Source organism: Chionomys nivalis, chromosome 3 (assembly GCF_950005125.1).
Source record: "Chionomys nivalis chromosome 3, mChiNiv1.1, whole genome shotgun sequence".
NCBI lineage: Eukaryota > Metazoa > Chordata > Mammalia > Rodentia > Cricetidae > Chionomys > Chionomys nivalis.
In genome coordinates, this window is record NC_080088.1 from 73,950,629 (window position 1) to 73,966,249 (window position 15,621).

At 41.6% G+C, this 15,621-nt stretch overlaps 1 protein-coding gene across 1 annotated transcript in view; it reads right to left on the reverse strand.

Annotated features, from left to right (window-relative positions):
- Klhl24 (kelch like family member 24) overlaps positions 1-15,621 on the reverse strand; it is a 30,513-nt gene that overhangs the window by 14,327 nt on the left and 565 nt on the right. The window contains exons 2-3 of the mRNA XM_057763487.1: positions 10,133-10,195; positions 6,071-7,051 (exon numbers count right to left, since the gene is read on the reverse strand). Of these exons, the coding sequence (XP_057619470.1) occupies positions 6,071-6,990 (920 nt within the window). The 5' untranslated portion in view covers positions 6,991-7,051; positions 10,133-10,195. The remainder of the gene's footprint in view (positions 1-6,070; positions 7,052-10,132; positions 10,196-15,621) is intronic.

Sequence of the window (15,621 nt, forward strand, 5' to 3'; positions counted from 1 at the left end):
CATCACCACCATTGGGCTAATATAACCCACTCTTATAAAAGAGGTTCCATGTGTTTTGCAAAAGAGTTTACTGTTATGCTTATTACAAACCCTTCCTCCCTAGACCCTTATCCTGAGCACTGTGAGTCACCAGAACCCATTCTTGGAAAGTGTTCACAAGTACTTTCCAAAGGAGTGGTGTAGTCATGCCTTAAGCTTTGTTGTGATAACCCAAAGTTGCACTGTCAAAAGTAAACTGCTTAGGGTCAGAACTCCTTGGCTAACTAAGCCCTTCTTGTCTCCTCCACTTGTTTCTCTGCTGGCAGCAGAGCTCGAAGGGACCCACACAGTATCTTACTATTAATAGCCACCACTACTTCTTTGATCAGCCTAACATGGGATGAGGTTTTCAGTTAACACCTTTCTGCTCGGAGATTTTACTCCCATGTGGCACTGTAACGTTGACCCATGTCCTAGAGTTGTCTGGCTGAAGTACAGGTTTATTCTGAGTGACTGGGCCAATGATATATAAATGCAAATCCTTGAATTGTTTTTAATCTAAGTCTCTATTGTTCTATTTTATCAATAAAGACTCGGGGGCCAGATGCTGAGGTGAAAACCTGCTAGCTCAGAGAGGCAGAGAAAGAACCCAGCTGCTTCCTCCTTCACCAGCTCAGAAAGAGCTTTCTCCTATGCCACCTCAAACAAAAACTCCTCCAACCACATGTCCTTCCCTTCTCCTTCCTGTGCGTCCCTCTCTCCATTATCCTGACTTCCCACTCTCTATGGCATTTATTTTCCTGTCAACTGGCTGCTTGCTCCGCCTCTTTACCAATCGATGATTTACTTAATCCTGTTTACAATATTCAAGCAAAAACTTCTTGGATTAAAAGCGAGTGCTAGGGCTGAGCCACACCACAGCTAGAAGCAGGTTCCTCCAGTAAACAATGAAATCTCAGGGTTCACAGTGAGATGAAGGGCAGGTAGACAGAAGCTCACAATGAGTATTTTATGTAAAGAGCCTAATTTCAAAGGAGCTAAACATGTCATAATGGTGAACCATGCGTCCAGCCACAAGGGAGAATACGATGCACTGGACCAGGCACGCAGAGCACCGAGGTCAAGAGGTAGTTTTGCTGCCTACTTCCGTGGTCACGGCAAGCTGGTGCCACAGCTGTACTGCCTCTAAAATGAACAGACTTATTAAATAATCATTAAATTTCAATCTCTCTCTCTCTTACACTCACACTCACACACACACACACACACACAGAGTTTTGGTAGGGTCTCATATAGCCCAGTTTAGCCTTGTACTTGCTATGTAGTTGAAGACAACCTTGAACTCTTCATCTTCCTGCCTCCACTTCTCAAGTACTGAGAAAACAGGTGTGCACTGTTAAGCTGCCCCAGCTCCAGCAAATAAATCCCCCCCCAACACACATACACACACGTACACACATACGCACACAGAGGAAAGAGCAGGCAGGAAGAAGAGACCATAGACTGCCCAGCAATAAAATCTTATTTCTTTTTTTTTTTTTTTTTGGTTTTTCGAGACAGGGTTTCTCTGTGGTTGTGGAGCCTGTCCTGGAACTAGCTCTTGTAGACCAGGCTGGTCTCGAACTCACAGAGATCCGCCTGCCTCTGCCTCCCGAGTGCTGGGATTAAAGGCGTGCGCCACCACCGCTCGGCTAAAATCCTATTTCTTAAGAAAAAATATATTCACGACTTCCTTGTTCTTGGGAACTTAAGCTTTGTCCTCATTATAATAATTATGTTCCCATACTAATTATCAGGTAAGAGTGATCAGAGGTTGGGTATGGTGGCACACATCTTTAATCCCAGTAATTATGAACCGAGGCAGAGGTGGGTGGATCTTTGAGAGTTCAAGAATAATCTGTGCTACATAATGAGACCTTGTCTCATGAACAAAGGTGGGGGGGGGAGTAGAGAATATTAGGAGAAATATTGTGATTTTTCTCCACAAAAATACATGAGCTGGAGAGAGGTCTCAATGCTTAAGATCACTGGCTGTTCTTCCAGGGGATCTGAGTTTGGTTCCAGCACCCATATGTCAGCTCACAACCATCTGTGACTGTAGTTCTAGGGATCCAATACTCTCTTCTGATCTCTGCAGGCACAGGCATACACATGCGCACTTACATGCATGCAGGCAAAACATTTATATACATTATAAAAATAATTAAAAATTAGGAGCTAGAAAGAAGGCTGACTCAGCAGCTAAGAGCACTAGCTGCTTGTTGAGATGACCTGGGTTCGATTCCCAGTATCCACATGGAGCTCGCTCCAGTCCCAGGGGGTTTTGATGCCTTCATTTGTCCTCTGAGGGCACTGTATCCAGACACACATGCAGGTAAACCACCCATGTGCAAAAACTAAAAATAAATCAGCACACAAAGTAGCCGGTTTGTTTTATTTGGTCCTCCCACCTCTCCTCCCCCAGCATCCCCTTCACTGTCATGTCCTCTACTACTCTTCCCAACCCCCTTACTGAAAACCTCCTGTTCTCCTCCCACAGTTCCCTTTTTAGTTTCATGACCCATACCTGTACTTACTTTCACAAAAATGAACACATACAAATATCAGAGTCAGGATTCAAGAATATAATTAACTCCTGAGCCTAACTTCAAAATAATGAAGTTGCAAATTCTATGCCTATTGCTCACCCCTGCCCCCCAATGTAAGCAATCTGCCACATATGGCCACCACATCAGCAAACAGTCCAGTTCACTGTTATCCATGCTGCTACTTGGGAACCTCATTTTGTAGCAGCCTAGAACTACCAAAACAAAGAATCGGCATCTGCCAGAGGAAATTCCAGGTAATCACTGTAATAGGGACAATCTGAATGGGAGGTCCATGCAAACCTCAGACCCAAACTCCCAAACAGTTAGTTGAAAAGTCTGGTATTCACAGGGCTGGGTGTGAAGATGCACCCCTTTAGTCCTGGCACTCAGGAGACAAAGGCAGATCCCTGTGAGTTCAAGGCTACCTTGGTCTACAGAGTGAGTTCTAGGACAACAATCTCAAAAAAAAAAAAAAAAAAAGAAAAAAAGAAAAATACAGAAATCAGGAATTGGTCTAGGAGGCTGGTGAAATGGGTCAGTGGGTGAAGCACTTGCCATATACAGACTGACAACCTCAGTTTGAACCTTGGAACTCCCATAAATGTGGAGAGAATGAATTAACTCATGCAACTCTTCTCTGATCTCCACTAGTGTTCCAATGTTCCCCCATAGAATACACACACACACACACACACACACACACACAAACTTTAAAAAGAAATCAAAATGAAGTGCAATGTAGGTCTCAATTAGCCTGCAAAAAAAGAAAAAAAGGCTAGGTATATGATATGCCAGGACCACCAGAGGGAAGTCACTTTTCTCCAGGACCACCAACCAGATTTACAGACGGAGACAAGGTGTGGCAGAGGCCGCCACAGTCCGGGTGAAAGCTTTGAAGCAGCACTTAGCATACAAGGATGGCACATGTTTACTAGATGAAGCCTGGATTGTTCAAGGTGATGGCTAGATGATTCTTCAGAGTTCCAAGGGTTTCCCCATGCACACCACAATCCTGGTGCAGGACAGCAGAAACTGGAGAAGCAGGAGTTCAAGGCCAGCTCTGCCTTTATAGCAAGTTCAAAGCCATAGAGGCTGCATGAGACTATGTCTCAGGAAACAAAAACAAGAAAAAAAAGTATTTCAAGGCTGTCAACAAGGCTCAGAGAGTAAGGGTGCCTGCCATAGAGCTTGATGACCCGAGTTTGACCCCTGGGACCTGCATGGCAGAAGGAAAGAAGTTACTCCATAGGTTATTTTCTGACCTCCACACACATGCCATGGCTTGCATGGCATATGTACATAAAAGAAAAAAAAATTCAGCAGCAAAGAAAAATTCAAGAATTTTAAGCCCAAACTTGTGTTATCCCCCCTCCCCGTTTTCCCTTTTTGTCTCACAGGCCCTAGCTGGCCTGGTACTCATTTATATAGCTCAGGCTAGTCTCAAACTCATAACAATCCTCCTGCCTCAACCACCTGAGAACAGGATTACACATCTGCATCCTTATGTAGGTGTTAATATGTTTTCCATACTAATATTAAATTTGCCTCCTGGAGGGGCTAAAGAAGTGGCTCAGAGATAGAATACTTGCCTAGCAGTCACAGGCCTGGGTTCAACCCCCATAATGCAGCAATGCAAAAAAAAAACAAAAAACAAAAAACAAAAAACCTTTTACCTTGGAAACAAGTTTTGCATCTGCATTGATTACTTAGGAAAGAAAGGAAACTAAAAGACACACAAATCAAGTAATAAGGGGGCTGGAGAGAGGGCTTCAGAGGTTAAGAGCATTGCCTGCTCTTCCAAAGGTCCTGAGTTCAATTCCCAGCAATCACATGGTGGCTCACAACCATCTGTAATGGGGTCTGGTGCCTTCTTCTGGCCTGCAAGCATACACACAGACAGAATATTGTATACATAATAAATAAATAATTTTAAAAAATCAAGTAATAAATGTGTATATAAATTAATTATATAAATTATGTCAGACACAAAGGAATAGGGTGATAATTATTCAACAATTTTAAAAAAGTATGAATGAATAAGTGAGAAAATACGTGTTAAAGATTCAGGGTTAGAGCTGACAGCAGGCAGTTCAGGGTAATGAAAATCTTGGCCTGGATGAGATCAAGTCACCCAGGAAATTATGTGCGGCAGACACAACAATGCACATTAAACAGGTAACACTATAGATCAGACACAGGAATCAGACACTGTCAACCCTGGAAAAGAACATGCCAAATAGGAAGCTCAGGAGGTCAACGATATCCCAGAAGCCAATGGAGTTTCAAGGTAGATATGGCAGTTAATGTCGGATCTTAGGTCTGAGGGTGTGGCTCAGTGGGACAGCACTCACCAACACGTATTACAAGGCCATGAACTCTGTCCCTAGCACCAGAATCAGCACAACATCCTAAAGAGACGCCAAGCTGGCTCCAGGCTGAAAGGACACTAACAAACAAAACAAAGTCACCGCTGACTTGATCAGAGGAGTTTAGGTCACGACTGAAGACAGAAGCTGAGGTCGGAGGAGGGGACTGGAGTTAAGCAGTGGAGAATGGAGAAGTCTGGAGTTCCCCAGAGCAAAATCCATACAAAAGAATATGGATGTTTAGACAGTTTCTAGTAACTAATGAAACAATACAGAACAGGCACAATGGCTGGAAAGACCAGGGGTTGGCAGCAGACTGGTAAACAAGGGATCATCTTTAATTTCAGGGAATGCTTATGCAAGAAAAGCACCTGCTACTGCATCGAAACAGCCTCAAATGTAACAGAATTCTACTTTAGCTCTCCACACTGGTTTTCAAATGGGTTGATGCTGCAACCTGACACACACTTTTCACTGTAAGAAACGGGCCCATTCCCTTAAAAGTCAGACGGAAAACAGGGTCAGGGAGATGGCTCGGTGGATAAGAGCACTTGTTCTGAGGGCAGGAGGACTTAGAAGTCTATAGGTATCTATAAGAATAACATATATAATACTCATATATAATACTAATAGTCATGTTTCACTCCAAACATAAGCTTACTAAATATTCTTTAATGTGGAAGTAATTTTCAAATTTAGACATAGCACATGGGGTATATGCCAGTAATCCTAGCACTTGGAGGCAGAAGCAGGAGGATCAGGAGTTCCATGTCAGCCAACATAGAGTTTAAGTCCAGCCTGGGGTCCATAATGTATGTTCTCAAAAACACCAGAAAAAAAAATCATTGAAAATTTGAGACTGACATTAAATACAGATCTGAAACATAGGTTTTAAGCACATATTTGAAGTTGACCCTAACTCTTGATCCACCTGTCTCTGTGTGCTGATTCCAGTTTATGTAGGTAAGTACCCTACAAACTAAGCTACATCTTCAAGAATCCAAACAGATCTTCAACTGCTAGGATCCATATAAATTATACTTTTACATGAGTACACTGAGATTGAGTTCGGGAGTTTAAAACAGATATTTAAGACCAAAACTTCTGTTAGCTCTTATCTGTGGCGCGTCTCCTCACCTGCGTGGCCTAGTCCTTGGGGACATCATTTCATTGCCAAGTATGTGGTACCGTCTTGCTTCATGCAGCAACTGGTAACACTCAGGGGAATTCTGGATCAACTGGTCCACCTCAACTGTCTGAACAAAGTAGTTGGGATGTAAGAGAGGGAGTCTGACGTGCGTCAGGAGCTCATGCAATAGTGGCCTTCGCAGATCAACAGCTCGGTAGACCCAGCGCATGACGGCCTCAAAAACCATCTCCTCTTTCCCAATAACAAGTTCATCGCTACAAATATAATCAATAAGTTCATCTTTATCAAGCTCAAGAAATTCTTCATGCTGGGACACATCCTCAAAAGTCTGTAACGCAAAGGTCTTGCATTTTGTGAAGAGTGTTTTGAGTGAGTGGGTGTCGGCGAAGCGCTGGATTCCTAGGCAATTGCAAGGATCAAGCTGCTCCTCTAAGAACTTAGCACACGCATCACGGAGAACACTAATCTGAAAGAGGCTGGAGGTCTCAAAGAGGTACTGAACATTCTCCGTTGTGATCTTCACCTTTCCAGTATACACATACTGCAAAAAACATTCCATAGCTTCAGCTAAAATGCCGTTGATCTCCACCAGCATTTCGCGGCTCTCCCTGTGGTCATTACAGAACATGGCTCTAAAGTAGCTGCTACAGGCCGAGAGGACAGCTCGATGGCAAGGAAACTCTTTTCCCTCCACACAGATGATAACATCTGTGAACAAGCGGCTGTCTCGGAATTCATTAAATATCTGGAGTATGTTCTCAGCGTGGGATGATCCTGAGGAGAAGTCAAAATACTCGTGACCTGTCAGAGATTTGGGGTCCATTTCAAAAACTTTACGCTTAGTTGCTGGGGAATCACGCACCCCAAGATCCTCTCTGTTTAGTCTGCGTCCCAATATTAGTACCATTGTTACATCAGGTGACTATATATCGGTTGAGAAATGGCTGCTAGGGATCTTCTTTATGTGGCTAAAGAAAAATAAAAATAGGCAATTTCATTTTTATGTAAATATAACAAAAATCACATGATTAATATGCTCTACAACATATACCAGTTTATTTTACTAAACACTGATAAGAAATTTGCACTTGCAAGATTAGAACCTGAGTGTTATCTGCAGTATCCTACAGTCCTCAGCTCAAAGGGTTCTATGTATCCTCCAGGCGATGTTTCACCGTCTTCTGCATGGCAGAGGTAAGAAAGCATGCACAACCGGACTAAGCATCTTTTAGCTGTCATTCTGTTTCTCTGAAACAAAGTCTCCCCAATGTAGTCTAACATGGTCTAGAACTCCTCCTGCCTCAGCCTCCTGCAAGCTGTGATTATAGGCACACACCACAAGGCATGGCTTACAGCCAGAACCCCAATATAAAGTTATTATCTTTTTTTGTTTGAACAGTTATTATCTTAATATAGCAGTGTTAATACTTATCTACTTTAAAAATATATAAATTGTATAGCTCGGGGTTGGTGGCGAATACCTTTAATCCCAGCACTCAGGAGGCACAAGTCATTTTCTGACATCTATATAGATTCTGTGGCACACTTGTGCCCTCCAGCTTAACGAATGAACGAATGTGAAAATAAAGAGCAGCACCTAGTAACCGGCACATTTAACATTTTAAAACAGCACTACCTACTACTAATGGAAATCTGGAGGAAAGTGTATTAGTTAGGTTTGCTACTGCTCTGAAAACACCACAACCAAAAGCAAACTGAGGAGGAAAGGGTTCATTTCATCTTGAGGCAGGAACTGAAGCAGAGGACACAGAGTGCTGCTTACTGGGCTGTGTCCTAAGTCTTGCTCAGCTTCTTTCTTACACTACTCAGGACCACCTGTCCAGAGGTGCTATGCCACCATATGGCCTGGGCCCACCCATATCAACCATCAAAAATTATCCTATAGAAAAAAATTGTCCTATAGACTTGCCTACAAGCAATGCTATGGAAGCATTTTCTCAAGGGGTTCCTCTTCCCAAATAACTCCAGCTGTGTCAAGCTGACAAAGAAAAAAATCAAACTAAGTGGCACAAAAACAGAAGCAATCAACAAACACCTCCTATTTTCTAACCTTAGGCGCACTTATAATGTAATCTGCCTCTTTTACAGACTACCTGGTGAACACATCCAGTCTTTAAAGCACAATGTTGATGCATGACAATATATAGTAGCACAGACAAGATGCCAAATTATAGTTCTCCTCTAATTTCTATTAAATTTTTAGCACTTAAGATTGCAAAATAATAAAAGAACAAAATATTCTTTGATTTCCTCTAAGAATGCAGAGGGTGGGGAGGGATCAGGAATAGCCAAGCATGATGGTGTATGCCTGTAAACAGCACTTGTGTGGTAGAGGCAGAAGGATCACAAGTTCAAAGTCATCCTCAGCTAGACAGCACTCTAGGCCAGCCTGGGAAACATGACACCCTGTCTCAAAACCAGCACACAAAGACAGAAATAGTTATGATATGGAAAAGAATTCATATTTGAATCGTTACTATTCTGGATTCAAATGACTGAATTACTAAAAGCCAATTTCCCCAATCAAGAACTTATTCTTTGTAACAGCTCACCCAGTTCATCATCATCATCATCATCATCATCATCATCATCATCATCATCATCATCGTCATCATCATCACTACTGTATTTCAGGCTCAAAAAAATTCACATAAACCACTGGTACTTTGATCAGAAATATAATTGCTGGTGCTGCTGACAATAAAAACCCTTTTAAGCTGGGCATGGTAATGTATGCCTACAATCTCAGCACTCATGAGGCAGAGGTAGGAAGACGGCTGCAGGTCTGAGGTCAGCCTGACTTACACAAAGATATATTGTCTAAAAACTCAAAATGAATTAACCAAACCAACCAGCCAGCCAGCAAGAACAAAATTACCCGCTCTTTAAGCCACAGAACAAAACTGCCCCCTCTCTTAAAAGCCAGCAGTTTTCAACCCGTGGTTTGAGACTCCTATCAAATATTTACATTAAGATTCATAACAGGTATAAAATTACAGTTATGAAGTAGCAATGAAATAATTTTATGGTTGCATCACCACAACATGAAGACTGGTATTAAAGGGTCGCAGCACTGGGAAGGTTGAGAGCCACTGCTCTAAATAAAAACAACCCCTCATCTACCTGAGTCCGCTGGCTCCACACACATTTTCATTTCCCTGATGCCTATAGGAAAACAGCGAACAGCTTTCGGTAGCTAGTGCAAAAATATTAGGTAAAATCGGGGGCACAGAGGTTGATTAAAACTTGCTATCTCTGGACCTTTTAAGAAAACTCTTATTAACCAGCCTCAACAACAGAACCAAATACAAAATCTTACTAGTTATCACAGGGTAAGTGATTTGCAGTCATCTTAAAACTGATAGGCTTTCAACGTTTAACTCTGGGTCTTCCATATATAATTAATCAGCCTTATGCTTTCCCAATTATTACAAATAAACTATTTACTTACTTATTGCTTGTTTTCCAAGATAGGGTTTCTCTGTGTACAGCCCTAGCTGTCCTGGAACTTGCTTTGTAGACCAGGCCTACCTCTGCCTTCTGAGTGCTGGGATTAAAGTGGTGTGCCACCACCACTGGTTTACTAATTTGTTTTTTACAAAGAAATCAGCAATAGTTAAAACGTAGCAGCAGTTCCTGAGTGTTAAGATTACAAGTGTGCCTCACTACACTCAGCCCAATTCTGTCTTAAGATAGAACTGGTCTGGCCTGGTAGTGGTGGCACACACCTTTAATCCCAGCACTCAGGGGGCAGAGGCAGGTGGACTGCTGTGAGTTCTCTGTGATTTTTAGGCCAGTCTGGTCTACAAAGTAAATTCCAGGACAGCAAGGGACAGAAAGAGAAACCCTGTCTCAAGAGAAAAAAAACAAAAACAAAAACAAAACAAAAAAACCCGCCCATTAAAAAACTTGTCATTGTTATTCACCATTAGGCTGACTGGCACCGAATGATTCCAGGTTAAAGAAGTGAAATGGTTTAAACTCTCTAATAACAATGAATAGTAAATAGCTAATAAAAATAAATATACCTTCTTAGCATTTGTTTGACCAAAGCTCCAGGCAAAATACTTGTGTTGTTTAAATTTCCACACCTAAAATAGAGAAAAGTGACATGTCAATCAGACACTATCAGTTCAAGTACATTAGTAATATGCTGAAAACAGTTCCTGGTAAGCTGCAGTTCCTAACTTGAAGTTCATTTTCATATAGATCATTAGTAGTAACTTTAAAGCAAATTAATAACTTTACATCCAATAATATTCAAATTTTACTATTTTTGTAACAGTAAGCTAAATTTGACAGTGAGATGAAGAAGTGTATAACCAATGATAATTTCACTTTGAATATTTGAAGGCTGAGAAAACCTTACATTTCATTCAAATTTGAAAGAATGAAGTTACTCCGAGAGTTGATCAAAGTAGAGTTTCTTCACTATGTACTACATAGAACTATGGAATCAATTTGAGAAAAATCTCAAGTTATCAAGAAAAAGAAAACCCACCTACTTTTAAACTCTTGCTTTATACACACACACATACATTGGTTTTTCAAGATAGGGTTTCTCTGTGTTAACAGCCCTAACTGTTCTGGAACTAGCTCTTGTAGACCAGGCTGGCCTTGAATTCTGAGAGATCTGCCTGCCTTTGCCTCCCAAGTGCTGGGATTAAAGGCATGCACCACCATCCGGCTTATATTTATTTTTATATAGAATCTCTAAGCTTATCAGATAATTAAATATATTCTATTTGTTCTGTTTTATTGAACCTTACAGAGTTAATGTCTATTCAACAACTAATTCAACACACTCTACCTCCGCCCCCTGTGTGTGTTTGTGTGTATAGGAGACGGAGAAGAATGCTTAAGACAGACTACTAGGATTTAGAGCTGTGCACAGAAAAGCAACTGTGTATTTAAATACTAGTGGTTGATTCTGGTTTCTGATCCAGTCATTCATAACAAGAACTTGTATAATATTAAGTTTAGGCAGATTTGATATCAAAATCAAATATAACCAACTTAAAAATACAACCAGCTGGTGGCGGTGGCACACGCCTTTAATCCCAGCACTTGGGAGGCAGAGGCAGGTGGATCTCTGTGAGTTCGAGACCAGCCTGGTCTACAAGAGCTAGTTCCAAGACGGCTAGGACTGTTACAGAGAAACCTTGTCTTGAAAAACCGAAATAAATAAGTATTAAATAAAGAAACAAACAACCACATCTTTATACCCAGACTAACCTATGATTAGGACAAGAATACTATCTTGTGTGTTTACCTACTTTCATTATGTACATACTTTCATGTATGTGCACTTGATAAAAGAACATTGCATCTTGGCCAAGCTAGCGGAAGGTTACTACCTAAGTATTCTTTTCCAGAAGTTAATAAGGCCCAAAGTCAATGAAAGAGGCCTATTTGTGTCTGACCCCAGGGCAGCAAACCCTAGATTCAAATTCAACTTGGCTAACACCAGAATCAAATAAGGACTCCAACACTAACAGAGATCCACATCCTCAGCATTTCTCTAGAACTCCAGCACAAGTTGGAACAGTGCTTCTCATGATTCATCTGGTGCAGAATTATACCATGTGAAGTAGGAAACAACCCATTCCAGCATTTTCTGCAGGACTTTTAAGTACTACTTAAGCTTTTTCTTTTTTAAAAATTGGTATTTTTGTTGTTGTGTGAGACAGGGTATGTATGCAGCCCTGGCTGGCCTAAAATTTACAAAGATCTGCCTACCTCTTTGGGATTAAAGGTGCCACAATGCCCAGTTTGGCAATCCTAACCGGTAAAGGACAAGGTACGGAGTCTGGAGGAGCTCTACAAGGTGTGATTTACAGGGTGGCAACACAACAGCTTTATTGTCCCTTAAAAGAATCCTCTACAAAGAGGTTACAGACAGACAGTATGGTCCAACTAAGGCCTTCCAAAGACCAGAGAACAAGAAACCTATGGTATTCTATAGTACAGTCCTACAATTTGCCAACCACCCATGCCATCAAGTTCCACATTACATTTTCTCAAACTAAACCATGGCTAAAGCAGAAACAAGAAAGGGAAGAGAGTCAGTCATCTTTAAAGATCTAGTGGTAATGCAAAGCATATTAGCAAATCCTTCCAATAGACTAAATCCTTTACAAAGTACATGCTAAACCAAGCAGGCTTTTACGTATCTATCTCAATTTCACAAGCATGTGTAAAACTTACGTAAAAATATAAATTTTACAAATATATATAAATTTCAGGTGTAGTCACTGTCTAAAAAGCTTTGCCTAACTTGTGCTCCTCATAAGGCCTGACAAAGAAACAATGCCATTTTGTCAATCATGCCTCCAGTACTTACTGCATTTGTATTTAAAAATCAAAGGCCTCTCAAAGCCAGAGAGTTAAGATTTGTAATCCCAGCACTCCTGAAGCTGGGGTAGGAGGACCACTGTGAATCAGAGGCTATTATGAATTACATAGTTATAAAACAAGATCCTGCTGTGAGAGGGAGAAACAGAATTTTGACAGTTATTTTTCTTGCCACCAAAATCAGTTTTGGCATATTATAACTAAAGCAGCTATGGTATTACCTAGGATCTTAAATGACCTTTTAATATACAAGAACACTCAGAAGTCAATGGCTTTTAACTTAGTAAAGTACAAATTATTCAGAAATAATTTTAGAAACTGCAACAAAATCTAATCACTTTGTTTTGAGACAGGGTCTCCTTGTGTATTCTAGGTTTGTCACAAACTCTAGACTCTCCTGCAGGGGTTACGGCATGTAACTCTTAGAACGTTTTAGATCATCAACTAACGAGGACTCAGAGGCTAGCATGTTAGAAGGTCCTGAGTTTAATCCTCAGTCTCAGAAGGGAGTGGGGAGGGTGTGCTAAAGAAATTACAATTCCTGAAGTTAATAAGCTATTTTGTTATTACCCAGAGACCCCCAATGTCTATGTTGTCCAAGCTGGTCTTGAACTCCTAGGTCTACTGAGCAATCTTCTTGCCTCAGCCTCCTAAATAACTGGAACTACCCGTAAGGGACTTACTTTGTTGAGTTTTTAGGGGTTTTACAGCATGAAGAACAGAGAGATATTAAAACTTCTAACTGTCTAGTGTCATTGCTACAGCTATCAACAGAAATAAAATCATGTTTTCTGTATAAATGCTTGAGGACATTTTATTGATATTTTCCATTACAGAGTCCATACCTATGTATTTGATGAAAGAGTTGTCTTAAAATTTCAAGATAAGAGTAGAAGTACATACAAGAATAAATACCGCAATATATTTGCTAAGTATTTATTTTTGAAAGGGTTGACCTTTGAATCTTAATGAAATGGCAGGAAAACAAGGAAGTTAAAAAGCACACTGAAAAAGCATTAAGGTTTTAGCAACTTGGATCAAAGCCAGTAAGACTGAACTGATAACTCTTAGAATTTTATTTTCTGCTTCCTGTTTAGAGACTAAGACACAGGCTTTATATGAAGAAACATAACTTACCAAATGGTAGTTTTTATTAAGGTATAGTGGATAGCATTTGTATGTATTAAGGTCTATTAAATATCCTTGGCACACTAGTGATTATGTGCTCTGGCCAGACAGCTGCTTATTCTGATATAGTCACCACTACTTGAGCTTTTAATATTAAGTGGGGCTTGGGCTAAGGTTCAGCAGTTAAGAGCACTTGCTGCTCTTGCAGATAATCCAGGTTTGGTTCTTGGTTCTCTGCACCCACAAGGCAGATGACAGCCTGAGCCATCTCTGTAACTCCACTGCTAGATCCGACACCCTCTTCTTGCCTTCTTTGGCACTCAACACAGGTGGTGGCTACAAGAAGGTAAAACACTCATACACAAAATAAACACATCTTTAAAAAAAAATCTATTAATGTATAACCAGCCCGGCGGTGGTGGCGCATGCCTTTAATCCCAGCACTCAGGAGGCAGAGACAGGTGAATCTCCGTGAATTCGAGGTCAGCCTGGTCTGCAGAGCGAGTTCCAGGGCAGGTTCCTGTCTCGAAAAAAATAAAATTTTTTAAAAAATACGAAGAAACTGTAAAGTTTGGAGCTATCAAGATGGTTCAGAGGTTAAGAGCACTGGCAGCTCTTTCAGAGGTCCTAAGTTCAATTCCCAGCAAACACATGGTGGTGCACAACCATCTGTAATGAGTTCTGGTGGCCTCTTTTAGCCTGCAGGCACACATGCAGGAAGAACATTGTATACATAACAAATAAATCAATATTTAGAAAAAAATTACAAAAAAGAGAAAGAGATGATCTGTTTTGGGGGGGCGGGGCGGGGAGAGGCTGGTAGTGGCACCAGGACCTATCCCAGGTGCATGAACTGGCTTTTTGGAGCCCATTCCCTATGGTGAGCTACCTTACTCAGCCTTGATATGGGGGGAGGTGTTTGGTCCAGCCTCAAGTTAGTATGCCAGACCTTGTTGACTCCCCAAGAAAAGCCTTACCTGCTCTGAGAAATGGATGGGAGATGGGAAAAGGGGAGGTGAGAGGGGGTGGGAAAAGAGGAAGGAGAAGGGGAAGGAGGGGGAACTGGTGTTGGTATGTAAAATGAAAAGTAAGTTTTTTAATGAGGAAAAAAAAAAGTCTGTATAACCAGAAAGACCTGCTTCACTGAAGCGCCTTTCTTTTCAGCTATAAAAATGGCAGTACCTAACAGCCCTATAAGCTTAAAGGCTTGGAAAAACCAGCTTTAATATCTTCTGCTGAAAATGACTGGCCTTTCAGTGATCTTAATTTAGTTTTTCAAAATACGCCTTCAACTCACTTCTCAGAAACTTCTGAACTACCAGGAAGATTAATACACAAAAGTATATGTACTGGCAAACAAACAAACAAAAACCCCCCAAACAGGAAAAACTAAGAAAGCGCACTAAAAACAAACAAACAAACAAACAAACAAAAAACCAATCTTTAACTTGTAGGCGAATAACTTCACGCTATTTTTTTTTTTAAAAGGAAAAAGCCATCTTTTTAATCTTAAGTGGCAAGGGGCAGACTTTAAATCCTAATAAAGATACAAAAATCCAAACCCTTATCAATCAACCAGCTGGTTGACTTGCCGGGTGTCGGCTGCAACACTAGCACGCCGTTTAGAACAAAAGTAATCATTAAAATCCGCTAGAGGCTTCCCCAAACGTGGCCTTGTGGTTCATCCTTTACTACCTAAGCCTGCGCAGATCAGGCAAGAACAAGTTGGCAGCAGCGCACGTCTCCGCGCTGTCCTGTCACTTTGTGTCCTAAGCCCGTCCGCTCGGGGTTCGCCCTGGCCTCCCCCGGGGCACGCCCCCACTGCTGCCCCCCCCCTCCCGCGGCGCCCGCGTCCTCCAGGTCACCTTCACGCGAGGGCGGGACTGGGCGGCACGGGCCACTCAGCCACCAGTCCCCACCAATAAAAACTCGGCACTCGCCGCCCGGGTCCCGCCTGCAGCGCCCAATCCGGGCCGCCCGAACGGTCTTCGCCTCGGGTGTCCGGGACTTGGGGGCGGGAACATTGAGAACTAAA